The sequence below is a fragment of the Neophocaena asiaeorientalis genome, unplaced genomic scaffold (genome assembly GCF_003031525.2).
Source record: "Neophocaena asiaeorientalis asiaeorientalis breed wild unplaced genomic scaffold, Neophocaena_asiaeorientalis_V1.1 scaffold176, whole genome shotgun sequence".
NCBI lineage: Eukaryota > Metazoa > Chordata > Mammalia > Artiodactyla > Phocoenidae > Neophocaena > Neophocaena asiaeorientalis.
Genome location: NW_020175788.1, coordinates 1,153,191 through 1,169,767, shown reverse-complemented (window position 1 = coordinate 1,169,767; position 16,577 = coordinate 1,153,191). Strand labels below are relative to the sequence as shown.

General features: G+C 49.0%; 1 protein-coding gene across 1 annotated transcript in view; it reads left to right on the top strand.

Annotated features, from left to right (window-relative positions):
- Positions 1-16,571, top strand: part of SFMBT2 (Scm like with four mbt domains 2) — a 205,718-nt gene extending 189,147 nt beyond the window's left edge. Inside the window, exons 17-21 of the mRNA XM_024732290.1 lie at positions 1,464-1,639; positions 3,699-3,865; positions 4,206-4,469; positions 5,225-5,353; positions 15,308-16,571. Coding sequence (XP_024588058.1) covers positions 1,464-1,639; positions 3,699-3,865; positions 4,206-4,469; positions 5,225-5,353; positions 15,308-15,448 — 877 coding nt within the window. The 3' untranslated portion in view covers positions 15,449-16,571. The remainder of the gene's footprint in view (positions 1-1,463; positions 1,640-3,698; positions 3,866-4,205; positions 4,470-5,224; positions 5,354-15,307) is intronic.
- The last annotated feature ends 6 nt before the right edge of the window (positions 16,572-16,577 follow it).

Here is a 16,577-nt window from a genome sequence, read left to right as displayed (position 1 = left end):
GGTTTATCCCTAGGATGAGAAGCGACCCCCAAAGAGGGGATTTATGGCGATCCTCATTGCTCAGAAATTTCTGCCTTTAGTCAGATAATGGAAACTCCAAGAAAGCTGCTTTCTGCATCTGTTGAATCGTAAACATCTTCCTCTTAAAATAGTCTTTGCACTCTGAGACTCTGAGTGGGTCCCCACGTTCACAGCAGGGAGGCAATCCTTCCTGGTCCCTCCATCGTGCTGCCTTCCTGTACTGTTTCAAAGTGTGCTCCCAGTCAGCCCTGCAGTCAGGAGGGTGGACAGCAGGTACTCTTAACAACCCTTCTGGACCCAGACAGCCATTCTGTTTTTCACTTCCTCTATTCAGTAAATTACACGAGATAGTCAGCACTTTATTATGATATAAGCTTTGTGTTGGATGATGGCGCCCAGCCATAGGTTAATAAGGTAGGCCAGGCGAAGCTCTGACGTTCGGTAGGTTGGGTGCATTACATGCATTTCCGACTTACGATATTTTCAACATAAGGTGGGTTTATTGGGATGTAACCCCCATCGGAAGTCAAGGAAGATCTGCGTACAACTGTGTAAAGGAGCAGGTTGACACGGCTGGTGGGGCAACGGACAAGGTCAGCCTTCCCTGGTGGTTCTTTCTCTCTCGATTTTGCGTCGTTTTCCAAAAATTAACACAAGCGCTCTCAGCCAGAGCTCCCACTACGTGCAGTTTTCCTGGAAAATAAATTATCGTTCAGGATTTCAACTGGAAAATTAGGCTGCACATCAAGGACATAGTTTAATAGGCCCAGCTATCTTGATGTATTCTCCTTTCAGCGGACTCTTCAGTTTAATGAGATGCGAAGTAAATAAAGACATATGATCTGTTGCCAACTGAGAAGTTTATCATTATTTTATACCAACGATAGTTTTAAAAACTGTATTGAAAGGTGACTCAAACTATTTCGAAGAGCTCACCTTTTCAGCCAGCATGGTTTACATCATTATTAAATAGGCATTTGGATGAGGGCTGTAGTACTTATTTTTAAAACAGGAGTCCATCCAACCTGATTTCCAGAAGATCTGGTCTCTAGTTTCTCGTTGGTGACTTCATGTGGTTTTTCTTGGGGAGGAGAAAGGTTTTATTTCTCAAAGGTCATGAGCAACGAGTGACACTATCTAGATTCCAGAAGCATCCTGGAGGGGTGTTCAATTACGTAGACCCCGGTGAGAATATGCCAACTGGGAATCTTTATTTTGGAATCCTGTTTTAGCCTGGTCACCACATACATTGCCCATGGCGCTGGGCATTTCTTAAAAATATTTTTGTGAACTCATAAGGAACAACGAAAACAAATGACAGAGAAACCACACACAACCTGCTTTGTTTTTAGAAAGTGAATGGGCCGCTTTGGAATCTACTGTACAAAATAGATCTGAGTAAGTGTGTGGTCTCTCCATCACTTTTTCTTCTTTGTTTCTAGGTATAGAGGCAAAACATACAGGGCCGTGGCCAAGATCGTCCGAACATCTGACCAAGTAGCGGATTTCTGCCGCCGTGTTTGTGCCAAGCTCGAATGCTGTCCAAATTTGTTCAGTCCTGTGCTGGTTTCTGAAAACTGCCCGGAGAACTGCTCCATTCACACCAAAACCAAATACAGTAAGTGCAAATCTGAAAGGAACGTTGGTCTGTGGGCCTACCCGCAGACCATGTAGTTGGTGGGCTGTTTTTTTGTTTGTTTGTTTATTTGTTTGTTTTTGTTTCAACACCTTTTGCATAGTTTTTCCTAGGAATTGCTACGAGAGAATTCTTTAAGGTTTACTTAGTAGATACTTGTTTCTCTCCTAGAATAAGGAAGGGATGGGGATGTCTCCAGCTCTGCTGCGACCACACTCCAGGATGAGCTGCTTTGTGGTTCTCTCTAGGTGTCAGACACTAATGGATAAGTGTTTGTTCACACCCAAGAACCCCATGGCGTTTCTTGACAGTTTTATAAGTGCCGTCTTTACAGACCAAATTCAAGTGGAAGGTACTGGAAGTAGACAGCTTTAGTCCTGAAAGAAACCTACACTAGTCGGTCATTTTGCATATAAGGAATTTGAGGTGTGGAGGCTGAGTGACTTTCCTCTCAGGTACTGTGGTGTGGGGATGTGTGGACACGTGCTTCACCGCAGGGTGGGAAACAGCCGCCGTCATCCAGGAGCCGTGCATTTGGTATTTTCCTTTGTATGCCTCCAGCCACGGATAAAGTTTCCTTTGGTGCATCTGGTTCTTTTCTGGAATAATGGGAGTTCCATATGGAACAGTTGAGGCTTTGGCTAATGAGGAAGCATCTCAGTGTTGATCATAATTGAAAACTGGACCCATATTAGGTTTTAGTTAGTTGATTATACATTCAAATGATAAAATATATCAATCATTATTGAAAGTTGGTAAATAATTTTCTAACTATTGCTCTAGGAGGTAATACAGACGTATAACTCTGTTATTGAATTCAGAAGTAATGAAAGTCTCCACTGAGAGAAAAGAATAAAGTGTATAGTTACGTAGTAGGGAAGGAACACTGTTTGAAAAGACAGAAGGTGCCCCATTAATTTGGGCTGTGTGTTTGCCGGTTGGTCTTGGTCAGGTCGAGGGATGGGGAAATCCTTCGTGACCAGGGCCCTCCAGTAGGTGTTCACTGTGTTTGTTCATTCTTCAAGCTTCAGACTCGGGGGCAGCTGTCAGAGCATCTCCAGTGGCAGTGGTTGCCACCACTGTGTGCAGTGTTTGGGGCAAGGAAGGGGAGCAGAGAGAAACTCCTGAAACAACTCTAAGCTTGTTTGGCTCACCTTCTGTCTCAGTCTGCTCTGGCCGCCACAGCAAAGTCCCACAGACTGTGGGGCTTAAACAACAGACATTCATTCCTCCCAGTTTTGGAGGCTGCAAGTCCAGATCGAGGTGTCAGCAGGGCTGGTTTCTCCTGGGGCCTCTCTCCTTGCCTTGCAGTCGGCCGCCTCCTCACTGTGTCCCCACAGGGTCCTCCCTCTGTGCATCCCTGGTGTCTCTTCCTCGTCTTGTCAGGATATCGGTCCTGTTGGGTCAGGGCCTCACCCTTATGACCTCATTAACTGTAATCACCTCCCTAAAGGCCCACCTCCAGATGCAGTCACATTGGGGGTTAGGGCTTCTACATTTGAATTTGTGAGGGGTTGTGAAGGCGGCAGGTGACACTGTTCTGTCTGTAACAGCTTGTAAACATGAGGGCACTGGGGACAGGTTTCCCCCCTGTGGAGCTGTTTTCTCAGAACTGTTTCCTGAGGTGTAAATGGGATGTGAAGTTTTTTGGGGTTTTTTTGGCGCTATGCGGGCCTCTCACTGTTGTGGCCTCTCCTGTCGCGGAGCACAGGCTCCGGACGCGCAGGCCCAGCGGCCGTGGCTCACAGGCACAGCCGCTCCGCGGCACGTGGGATCCTCCCGGACCGGGGCACGAACCCGCGTCCCCCGCATCGGCAGGCAGACTCTCAACCACTGCGCCACCAGGGAAGCCCCGGGATGTGAAGTTTTGATGGTCTCAAATGAAGGAATGATCTCTCTCTCACTTTCCCCCTCCCTCTCCTTTTAGTTTTCCTTCTCTCCTCCCTCTGCCTTACTCCTGTCTCTATCCTCCCCATCCATGCATGCCCATGGGTATAACCTCTTAATGAAGTTTGTAATCTCATCATCTCTCTCCCTGTAGCTTATTATTATGGGAAGAGGAAGAAGATCATTAAGCCCCCGATTGGAGAAAGCAGTGCTGAAAGCGGACACCCTAAACCGGCCAGACGCAGGAAACGACGAAAATCCATTTTTGTGCAAAAGAAACGGAGGTCCTCTACCGTGGGCTTTGCCGCAGGCTCCGGAGAGGTATGTTCTGCTCGGAAGCTTCCCACATTCGATCGGGAAGCGCCGCCCTGGCTTCACAATCGAGGCCAGGTTGAAGTCTGATGCTAAATGGTGAGAATCGTGAGCTGCCAGAACCCCCTCCTTATTTGTCGAACGCAGACTTAACATTGCAGCGTCTCGGCTGGGAAGGGGCTGCAGGTGGGACCCGGGGTGGGACCATGGGATCCATCTTCCGAGGCCTCCTTGGACAAATCTCAGTGGGAGGGTGGCACCGGCACCTGGGGTGGAGTTGCGGGCCCCCTCCCCCACCTTCCCGGAGGCCCCCTTCCCCACTGCCTCAGTGCATCTTCCGTCCTCCTAGGAAAGTGAAGAGGAGGATGCGGATGCCCTGGACGATGACACCGGGAGTGAGGAGACCGGCTCCGAGCTCCGTGATGACCAGACGGACACATCCTCGGCCGAGGTGCCCTCCACCCGGCCCCGGAGGGCCGTGACCCTGAGAAGCGGCTCGGAGCCCGAGCGCCGGGCGCCCGTGGAGAGGACGCGGAGGGGCCGGAGGGCCCGGGCCACCCCCAGCGCCGAGGGGGCCCCCAGGGGCCCGGCCTCCAGCCAGGAAGCAGCGGAGGTAAAGCTCAGGCCACTTCAGCTGGCCCGTCTGGTGCCCCCAGTGGGGCAGCACGGGACCTCACTTGGGGGACCCCTGTTTAAGTTAAACACCAGCAGCTGCTCTGGCTGTGTTGCTAAATCAGGGGCAGAAAGCTTGGTGATTCCACACCCCACGGAGCAGGACGGTGAACCTCAGGATGGGGCTCTGGGAGAAGTAATAGCACCTCTTTTTCCGGAAGGTTTTAAAACCACAGGGATCAGGAGAACAGACAGAATAAGTCCTCAGGGTCTCATTAAACACTAGGCTTTCCCTCCTCAGGAGACCTTGTGATGCTATAAAGTGTGTAGTCGGGGTATCTGGTCTCCCCTGAGCCCACGTGTTACACGATCAGCTGGAAGGTCGCTGGCACCAGCTTCACACATGTAAATGGGGGCATAGCGGCCTCGCGCGCCTACACCAGCTCCTGCCCTGTCTCCTCCTCGACCAGAGATCCCGCACTCAGCCCCAGAGCTCCTGAACTTGGGGGTCAACAGCGGCCGTCACTGTGCCTTTTTTTTTAACCTCTAAAGATACACAAGTCTTTGGAGCAAAGTCATAACCCAGACGAGTTGCTAAGAGCATCCCTGGATACCGGCCGCCTCTGCACCTGTCCAGGTGCCTCGTGAGGAGGCCGCGAGTGGTCCAGAAAGCCCGGCTCCAGCCCTCAGGGTTCAGAGAGGGTCCCGCCACCCGGGAGGTGAGAAAACAGTCTCCTGCTTCCCTTCCCTCTGCAGGCGGTGAAGCAAGAGGAGGAGGAGAGGCTGGTCCTGGAGAGCAACCCCTTGGAGTGGTCGGTGACAGACGTGGTGAGGTTCATCAAGCTGACGGACTGTGCCCCCCTGGCCAAAATATTTCAGGAGCAGGTACGGGGTTCCGCTGCACAGCAGTTCTTCTGGTTCTGAGCCTCCGGGTCTTCTGTGTCAGCTGGCTTCCTGGGGCTTGGCCTCCGCAGGGGGTGGGGGGCTTCCTCGTCCCTGGGGGCAGGGGAGCAGGGCACCCGGGCTCCACGTGCGGTCCCACCTGCAGCTCCGTGGGGTCTCTTTGCCGTGCAGTGGAGACCGCAGCTCCGGCCTCTACTAGGGGTCCTCGGATGCCCCTTGGTGAGGGCTAGGTCTTATGCAGCCTGGCCTGGCTGGAGGTCAGGGCTCCCAGCTCTGCCTTGGCTGGCGGGTGGGGTGCGCGTTGTCCCGTGGTGGAGCAGTTGTCGTCTGAAAGGCTTTTGTCTCCCCAGCTCCCCCTTTCCAGTAGAGAGAACAGGCTTCCGTTGGCCCTCTTTTCGTTTGTGCCCGTTGGCATTTCTGGGCTGCCAGCTTGTGTAACACTAAAGACATAGGAGGCCAAAAAACAAAAGCTCAAAGGACTGGCTACCGTGTCAGATCTGGAGTCCCACTGTCCCTGGCTGGTCTGCCTTCTTTTCTCCACCTTCCAGAGTCTTCTTATGTTTGTCTTATTTATAACATTCAGGGCTTTTACTTCTCGAGAGAAAGAGGGAGAAGTCTTCTTGATCTTCCCAGAGGCAGAAGTCCTTGGGCCATTGCGCTTTATTTAATGCTGCTTTTGTCACGGTTTTCTTACTTCCTTCACTTCTTTCTTTGTAAATTATTTTAAAGCCTATGGTATGTTAGGTACTACGGTAAATTATGGATAAATGGGAGAACTATTGATATAATTTATACCTTAAAAGTTTTCAATCTAGCAGATGAAATGATATGCCATAAGGAAGGAGGGTTTTTAATCTATATTTTCCCTTAAGTTAGTATGAAAATCAATCCCCACTCTAAATATAATCCACCTTGCATACTTCTCACTGGCCTCACATAGAAGGTTCAAGTGGAAGCCTGTCACGTGCTCTACCATGTTTGCTCAATTTGTTGACATTTCTTGCATTGTTTCACAGTGTATCTTTCACAACCTTGCTTTTCACTAAAGTACTGTTTTCCATGTCATAAATTAAATACATGTCCATCTAGCTTTTTTTTAGATTATACAAACCAATAGTCTAGAAAGAGGGTAATTCAAGCATTAAATCATCAAGAAAACAAGAAAGGCCTCTGATTTCCCCTGTACCCAGTGAACTTCTCAGATTTTCTCCCAAGGCCACCAAAATGCAGTAATGAATTGTAAAAAGCAAATTAATGTGGTTCCCAGCTCCTCCCAGGAAAGGGGAGTTCTCAGTGTTCCCAAGGTTTCCACTATGGACCATTAGCGTCTTCTGTAGACACCCAGTAAGTGCACCGAACGAGTGAATGGTGGCTGGAAGGCCAGGCCACCTCCTCGCTGTCTGACAAGCTGCACTTCCTCTCTGGGCGACACTTAAAAGCAGACAAAAAGAAAAAGGTTCCTTGTCCTTAAAGAACGTGGTAATGAGCATGTCCCTTCATTTAAACACACAAACAGGAAAGAAAGAATTGTGAGAAACGTGAGGGCTCACATGATTTGGGGCTTGTTGAGAAACTGCATCTTGGTCTTGAAAACAAGAACGAAGCAGAAGGTTGAAATCCTGCTTAAAGCATATGGCCCGATGCAGCATTTTTCCGGTCTGGTATTTATTACTAGCAGCACGTCGAAAACAGCGTCGCATTTGTATACGGGATGAGTGCTGATGACACAGATTTAACACGTGTTCCAGCCGGTCCTATGTTCATTCATTCTGCACCCACTGAGTGTCCGGTACATACCTTGCAATATCCACGCGGCAGATACAGAAGGTATCGGTCTGTGTTAGTCCAAGGGCTTGTTTTGAGACTCACATGCCACTTTGAACTGACAAATGCTTTCCAGTTGGGCCTCTCGTGGGACAAAGAACAGAGGCTGTTTTTGCTGTGAGGGGCAGACAAGCTCAGTGTTGATTCCTTTCATAAATACCTGGTAATAAGCAAGAAGGTGAAGACAAAGCTGATTTGTGAAAAAGGCTAAAATACTTATACTGAATCATCCTTAATTGGATTTTAATTCCTGTTTATAACAACATCTCGGGAAGTTTCGTGCCTTCCCAAGCCAAGGCATCTAAGAAGGAAACATTCCCGACACTCGGCCACTTCTAGGATCAACGAGGGACATCTGCTCACATCACCTAAAAGCTTGGCCTTACATACCTACTTATTTCTCTCATAAGAGAGAAAAATAGGTAGAATTTAATTGATTATAGCCTTATTTCTATTTAAAGTTCTATGTTAGACCGTTTCATCTGTCACAGTAAAAGGCTGTTCCCGGCGGGGCTACCTGAAGTCCGTGGGCACCTGAGCGTGTATTTTGTTCAACCAGACCTTTAATTACTAATTTGTTCTATCACCTTTGACTCCAAACGCCACAGCTCTGGTTTGATGGGGCCTCCAGTGGGTCACTCCAGGCGTCATATGAGTTTTTAGATGAATGAGGAGGAGTTGGGGGTTTATCCACCAGCATGTGAGAGAAATCACAGCGCGTGGAGTCACAGCTACGTGCCTTCATTCCCTGGATTCTGAGTCATAAATTCAGAGACTACCGTAATCATGGAGCATTTACAAAAATTATAAACTTCCCATTACCAGAATATATGCTTTTTAACTCTGAAATGTTATAGTAACTGCTTAAAAAATCTATACTCTATAATTTCATGTTGCAAATATGTACATTATACAGGGAAACTCCACACGTCTATAAAAAGCAGGAAAGTCTTAAATAAAATTTCGCCTATTCATTCACCTTTTGTGAATCAGAGCCATGCAATAAGCAAACTACCCAAATTAGTGGTTTCCTTTTTTTTTTTTCACGGAGCACAGGCTTCTCACTGCTGTGGCCTCTTCCGTTGCGGTGCGCAGGCTCAGCGGCCACGGCTCACGGGCCCAGCTGCTCTGCGGCATGTGGGATCTTCCCGGGCTGGGGCACAAACCCGTGTCCCCTGCATCGGCAGGCGGACTCTCAACCACTGCGCCACCAGGGAAGCCCTAGTGGTTTACTTTTAATGAAGAAATTCCAGGATGCTTCAGGTGTAATCCACATTTAGACTAATTCCCTCCTCTTTCTACTTCTGTAAGCCCTGAATATCCCCTCTAAGGAACCACCAACTCCTAAACTGACCTCTGTATCAAAATAAGTGTGATTTTCCCATGTACTAAGTATAAGTTCTGTATTTTATCTTATTTCATTTCTTAAAAATGAGTAGTCCATTTATGGTAATTCTGTATTTAACAGAACAAGTGATTTGCCAGCCATTCTGAATTATATGGGAGCATATTTCTAAAAATTAAATCAACTGTGAGGTCTGTAACTACATGATCAATGAAAAAAATAACTTCTTTGGAACCAAAACAAAAGCTACGATGAGAGGGATTATAAGGGGGGGGGTCCCCCCGCCCCCTCAGTTTTTCACTCCTTACAGTGGTGACTTGCATGACTTCACTCCAGTAGCTGGAATTTAGTGCATTATTTCTCACAACTCATTTGCTAAGATAATTCTACAGAACTCAAACTACAGTTTGCTGGTCCTTCTATAACTTGCACACCTTTATAGATTAAAAAAAAAAAAACCTAATGATGCAATCAGCAGGTGGAATTTTCTTGCTAATTTTGTTTAACTCTCCCTTTAAATACACCATTCTTATTTCTAGTTAAATCACATTTTTAGATTGCCAGCCTGGCATCTGACAGACAAATACCTCTCTGCCTTTGTAAAAATGCTGAGTACCCCTGAGCTGTATCCATTTTAGCATTCTCATCCAGAGTTTCCAAGACAGAGGGCTGAAATACATCCATTGCAATAAAGGGCAGGTTAGTTCTCCATGCCGGGAACCCCAGTTCTAGGAAATTTGAGGAAGCTCACAGATGCCCCAGCCTGTGTTCTCCTTGCCTTAAATGCCATTTCTAAATCTCCCATCGCTCTTCCAAGGATCAGCCGTCATCCGAGCACCTACATGTGTGCTGGCGTGGTGCTGGGCACTGTGGGCGTGGAATGGAGGTCACGACCTTCTGATGCTCAGGTTTCTCCAAGTCGGAGGAGGTGAATCATTGAGAAAGCCCTTGATTTCCTGTTAGCCGATAATGTGTAAGATCTCTCCTCATCTCAACAAGAATTTACAGATAATCTATGTGCAAGGCAGTCTTTTAAAAGCTGCCTGAAGACAAAGGTGGGTAAGATGCTTGCAATTCTAAATGCTTCCGATCGACTGGGGACAACAGACACATCAGCAGCTGGCAGCAGCACATAAGAGACTGAAACAGTGTCATCCTCGGTGCAGGAGAGGATGCAGCTGTAGGCAGAGAAATCTGGGAAGATATAGCCTAGAATCGGGCCGTAGAAGGTGATGCCGACTGCGGGAGTGAGGCCGGGTCAGCTGAGCCAGAGCACACACGAGGGGTCTTTTCAGGAAGGTGAGGGAGGTGGGCTTACAGCTGAGGTCCCTGGAGCAGCTGCTAGCTGCGAGGTTGGAGAGCAGGGCCGTGGTCCGCGTGGCCGATAGTCAGTCATGCTACCTGTCCAAACAACATGTTTTCCCAAAAGGTGTTCTGGGAAAGAGCCCAGATTCTTTATCCAACTTTGTAAAAGTAATTTGGCAGTTTTAGCACATAATCTTGAGGCCCCACTTTATCTCAGGCATATTTTACAACACCTCATCATTTTGGGAATCCTTGCGTGTCCGTTGTGCGCTTCTGAACGCTGCGCCACACACTTGGAAACGCATCTTGTGTTTCTCGAAGTCGTGTCACTCTTCCGATGAGCTTGGAATTTGATAGCAGCAGCCCCTGGTGCTGACTGCACAGTCAATTATAGGACCGCGGGACCAAGCACATTTGTCCCAACAGGCAGGAGGTCAGAGTTCGGGGAGTCATTTATGGAAGTGGATCAGACTGTGCGTATGTAAACCGGCGTGTCTTCGTGGTTGATTTAAGGCGCTGTGGATCCCCCAGGGTCAGCACTTGGGCCGTATGGGAAGGAATCCATGGTCCTCAAAGCTCCATAAACACTGCGTTTACTCCCACTCTCTGCCCTGGAAAAGACAAACTGAAGGGCCATCTTCAAGTTTCTATTTGGGGATTTGGAGGACCCCCTCACCACTGGATGTGAGTTTTTATTTTGAGGCTATATGCAGCTCAGTCAGTTCACTGTCATCGTCCTCATTTCTTCCCATAAGAGAGTAGGGAGTCCTCGGGAGCTGAGGACTTGACTTAAAGGAGCTACCCTTGGTCCCTGTCAGCCTGCTTGAGGCACCTCGCAGGAAGCATTATGGGGGGTGCATTCTGGTACATTCCAGCTCACCCGACAGACAGCACAGCTCTCCCTGCAGGAGCCTCATGACATTGCTTGTGGTGTCTGTGCTATAGACTGAATGTCTATGTCTCCCCCAAAACCCAAATGTAGAAATCCTAACCCCCAGTGTGATGGTATTTGGAGGTGAGTCTTTTGGGAGGTCATGAGGGTGAGGCCCTCACGATGGGATCAGTGTCCTTAAAAAAGAGACCTCAGGGCTTCCCTGGTGGTGCAGTGGTTGGGAGTCTGCCTGCTGATGCGGGGGACGCAGGTTCGTGCCGCGGAGCGGCTGGGCCCGTGGGCCGTGGCCGCTGGGCCTGCGCATCCGGAGCCTGTTCGCCACAGCGGGAGAGGCCGCAGCAGTGAGAGGCCCACGTACCTCCAAAAAAAAAAAAAAAAAGAGACCTCAGACAGCTTCCTCCCTGCTGTGAGGACACAGCGAAATGTCTGTGAACCTGGAAGCAGGTGCTCACCAGACACCCCACTGAATCTACTTGATCTTAGAATTGCAGCCTCCAGAACTGTGAGAAATCCATGTTGGTTGTTTATAAGCTACCATCCCATCCCATGGTGTTCTTTTATAGCAGCCGGAACAGACTAAGGTAGCCCAAGAATACCCTAGTCTTTCTCCTCCACTTCTGTTCACCTTCCAGATTCTCTCTTACCCTCTCCTTTATTTAAAAAAAAAAAAAAAAATTATTGAGGTACGGTTGATGCACAATATTGTATAAGTGGCAGGTGTACAACTAGTGATTCACAATGTTTAAAGGTTATATTACGTTTATAGCTATTTCAAAGTATTGGCTATTTGGGGGCTCTTAATCCCCAGCCCTGTCTTGCTCCTCACCTCCTTTTCTCCATCTTTTACCCTTTTCTTTTACCCTTCTGTTGACTTTTAAGTTTACCGAGGCCAATTCTTCCCATTTATTTATTCAGCAAATGTTTACTGAGCACCTATTATATGCCCGGCAGGCATTTTTCTAGGTGCTGAGGATAGAGCAGGGGAAAACAAAAACCCATGCCCACATTGATTTGCCTTATTGCAAGGCAGTCAATCAAACTTGAGACCACCCTGGCTCCCCCAGCCGGGGCGAGTGTCCCAGGGCCCATCTCTGGCTCTGGGTATCTTTCCCAACTTGCTGTTGGTAGCTACTTGCGCAGGTGTTTCTGCTCCCCGGTGCAGAAGGAGGAAGCCAAGTCTCACTCATTTTGTATCTCCTTTGGGGTCTGACATATGAATAATTTAATAAATATTTGGCAAAGACATGAAAACAGCCTTAAAAGGCTTATAACACCTCCCCCAAAATTAAGATCCATGAATTTAGGAGGGCATTCCTTCTCTTTCCTTGGCTGTGGTGTGTCAGGAAAGTGTAGAAACTTTGACTTCAGAAAGAAAACCAGTGAGAGATACCGATTCACATCAGAGATGTAGATGCACTGAAATGCTTTTATTGAGAACTAGTTTGTGCATACAGAAGAGTATATGTACTGTTTGTACATATGGGGCCTATTAATAAAAGGGACACGCATGAAAGCCACTAACCCAAGGAAGAATCAGGAACTTTGCAACGTGGCTGCATGTACCAAGGCCAGCCCCCCTCTCACCCTCCCCTTTATTTCCACTGGCAGTTAATACTACTCTGAATTTTTGTGTTTATTGTGCTCTTGTTTGATTTCCAAAATGTTTCCCAGACTAGCATATGAACGTACCTTTCTACTCGTCATGTAGAGGCTTCTGTGTCAACACTTAATATTGTCAGACTTCTTAACTTTTGTGGGTATAGAATTATATTGTCGTGTGGGCTTAATTTGCACTTCCCTGATTCCTGATAAGGTTAAGCATCTTTTCTTAAATTTTTCACCATTTTTGTTTCATCTGTGAAATACCTACTCATGGTTTTTGCCTAATTTAAAAAAAAAGTTTATCTTCTTTTTACTGATTTGTAGTAGCTCCTTCTGTATTCTGGTTACTGCTGCCATCCTTTGTCAGTTGTTTATATAGCAGGCTTTTTCCCCCCCGGTCTGTGGTTGGTTTATCTGCTTTACAGTAAACTTTAATGCATCCGACGGGAAGCATCCGAGTTCTGGCCAACGCGCTCTCTCAGCGGACTCAGTTTGCCACCTCCTAATAAAGGTCCTTGCCTTCAGCCTCTCATCCCTTCCCCACCCTACCGCCTAATTCATACCCTGTGGCCAATATTAGGTTGCAGACACACCTGATAAAGTCACTTATCTGCTTAACGTCCTTCAGTGACTACTTATCACACATCTCCAGAATAAGTCCCCAGTTCCTGTCTGGGCCCATCTCAATTCTGCCTTCAGTGTCTCCCCGCGCCCCTGGAATTCCATGCACTGACGAACCACTTGTGTTCCCTGAGTCCATCCTCACCTTAATACTTCCCACTGGTCCCCTAGGTCTGAGTACCTCATCGTCTAATCTCTGAAGCCTTCCTTGACTCCTGTAAGATCGGCTCTGTAGCCTGGCCTGATGGGGCCCGTGGCACTACGTCCATACATTAAGTTCCCTATATCATAGGGATCTGCTTATTTGTCTACCTCCCTTAAGATTCCTGGCATCTCCAGGGCAGGAGTCTTTGTTTTGTTCAGTGTGATGCACCCAGAGGCCTTCAGAGTGCCTGGCACCTAGTAGGTGCTCAATAAATGCCCACTGAGTGATTAAATCAGTGACATCCTCCACTCAATGTGGTGCATGCATATGGCAGCCACCTTCACTGAAACTGTGGAGAGTTACACAAATATTTTAGGACTGATTTTCAATTGTAATTAATCTGTGTGTCCAAGGATAGCCATCACAACCTGGTACAGATGTGAAGAGCTAAGCTACAATTTTCCCCCAAAAGTTTAATTTCAGAAAACCATGATTGTAGTTCCACCGCTGTCGCTCACTAGCTATGTGATCTTAATTAGATCAGCCAGTGTTGCAGGCCTGCACTCTCCAAGTCTAGTTTCGATAGAATATATGTGGATTTGGCTCTGAAAGTGGACTCAGCTAACAGGCCCCAGGCCACGGGGTACCATTATTTGCTCCGTGGTCTTATAGGTAGCATGTGAAAAGAATGTAAAAGAACGTGTAAAGGCACATGTAAAGGGAAAAAAGATATAGCATCAGAAATTCATTGACAGTCTTATGAGCTTGTCTCCTACTTTCAGGGCATACTCAAGGCCGCTCTGCTCACTTCGTGGTTTGACGAGGTCAAGTTTGAGTCTTGGTTGAGACGTGGCTTACAGTCGCACACATCACAGCCGGTGCTTGTCCATAATTTAACAATAATAAATGGCATTTGCATTGCTGCTTTTTAAGTTCTTTATTGCTTCCATACGTCTTAGGGGATAAAGGTGCATCAAGGTGGCTTTCAAAACCGATCAAATAAATGATAAATGTTGTTTATCCTTAACAGTAGTCTTTGAAGGCAAGGCTAACAGTTAGACCCATTTTGGTTTTTTTTTGCTTTAGTTGCTTTCAAGACAGCTAAATAAACCGTTAGTTTGAGAAAAAAGGCTGCCTATGTGAAACTCACCGACCCGTGGTCTCTGAGATACGTGCCTGCGTCGATGGTGTGGCTGCTGCATCTCTGTGGCTCACGGCAGCCCTGGGGCGCTGCTTCTCTGCGTGGCAGAGAGCCTGGTGCGTGTGCCGACTTCAGGGTCTGCACCTGTTCCACCACGACCTTTATCGTTACCTCAGGCCTGTAGGCTCTTGGGCCCTCGTTTATTTCCTCCAGAACATGAAGCCTGGGTGAACAGGAAGAGGGGTTGCCTTGACACTCAGTAACCCAGTCAAACGATGTCTAGATAAATAAACCCGATTCTTACAGGAAGCAAGCTGGTGAGAGGCAGAGCCCACTGGGGTGATCGTAAAGCCTTGGGCTGAGCCTTGGTGCCCTTTCTTTCTACAGTGAATGCAGTTTCACGGTGATTGAGTGAATATCCCCATCGTGGGGACCCCTGGGTATGGATGCAGAAGGGCTAAGTAAGATAGCACAGGGAGTAGACCTCAGACCCCTCATTCTGGGTGACACAGGTTGTAAATGCGGGGGGGGGTGTGCACGTGTACACACACACATGTCCAAGTACATGTGTTCTCCTCTGTGGAAGATCGTGCTGTGGCATCTTCTCACCCCTTCTGATGGTAAGCTGTCAGGGCTTGGCAGGGAAGAGAGAACGTTTCTCTTGTTCCTGGAGAGCCCTTTCCAGGGCTTAGGTAGTCACAGCAGAGCAGAGGGAGGACACCAAAGCCCAGGAAGGATGGATCTGGGGGCCTGGGGCTTACCAGCAAGAGGTGATGGGCTTAGGGAGAGCCCAGTCCAGCTCTTCATCCCCTCCAGCCCAGGCTGGTGAATTTCACAGCAGCCAATGTTATCTTAGCAGAAAGATTTCATTAGCCACGAGATCAGGCAGCCATCAAGCCAAGTCGCCGTCTCGGCCCGCTCTCTGCAGGCTCAGAGGGAACGAGAGCCGCCCCCATGCCCTGGGCCTGGCATGAAGCCCGCCGTGGCTCACGTGTTCCCCACCCCCTACCCCCGTGCACCTTGTCCCTCCTGGGCTCTAACCCGGCTTTGTCTCCTGGCAGGATATCGACGGCCAGGCGCTCCTGTTGCTGACCCTCCCCACAGTGCAGGAGTGCATGGAGCTGAAGCTGGGGCCCGCCATCAAGCTGTGCCATCAGATCGAGAGGGTCAAGGTGGCTTTCTATGCCCAGTACGCCAACTGACCCCACCCGCTCCACCCGCTGTCCCGGTGATGCAGCGTCTCATGTCTCGAAAGGTTTCCGGGACTGGAACTTCCGTTTTCCCGGGACGTGTGAGGCGGTGCACATGCTTTGTCCCCACAAGGCGAGAAGCGCGAGGGCCTCCTCTGCCCACCAGCCTGCTCGAGGTTTCCATGTTTCCAAAGCACCCCGGGCCCCGCAGCAGTGGCTCCCGGAGGGTGTGAATTTCAGCTCATACCCTGCAGATGTGGACGTGCATCTCTGCAGACCACGCCCCCGCCTTTTTCCCACCCCAGACCAGGCAGCTTCCTCGGAACAAGGTTTCCTAAACCAAGGCCCACACTTCTTTGAAAACTAAGGCGCAGGTGATGTCTTTTAGGTTGTGACCCAGGAGGAGGCCTTGCAGGCGGCTTTAGTGTGATTGTTTCCAGGCACGTCCATAGATGCTTCTTTCAGGTCGACACGCGGGTAGCTGTCACTGCAGTTTGATCTGGTGGTGACTCATTTCTCACGCACAGCTCTAGGCGATGTTTCAGGATGGCGGTTAGCAAAGGAGGGACTCCGCCTGTCGGAGGAGACTTTGGGAAGTCTGGGCAGAGAAGGAAGGCCGGGTGTCATGACAGGGAGATGGGCATCCAGGAAGTCTGCAGGGAGGAGGTGTGCTTGCAGCCTTGTACAGAACCTCCGATGTGCTCATTTAACTGTGACCAGGTCAGGAAGGGTCTCCTCTAGTCTCTTGGGGCATCTTGAGTTGTGTATTGAAGGCAGAGCTTCATCCCAGAGAGCAAGAGTGGGGAAGAGACCCGAGAGAAGCTGTTGATCCAACAGCTCCTTCCCTTAGAGGGACACTGTACTGGGTCTCCCGAGGAGGTTCTCTCCAAGCCCCGCCCTGCTCAGTCACCCCTGCCCCGGCACACGCCTCTACCACAGGGTGACGAGGGGCCCTGGCCCTGGAGGCAGCCCCACGTTCTGCTGGCTCGGCCATTGACTGACCCCGTCATCTGGGCTGACTTTGAATCACCCTGGACCTCCTTCCGGTAGAGTAACAGGTTTGAACTCTTAGGCGTGTCACACTGACACGTGTGCCCCTGTCCCTATCCTGCTCCTGCTGTCAGGGAAGAGTCCACACTGG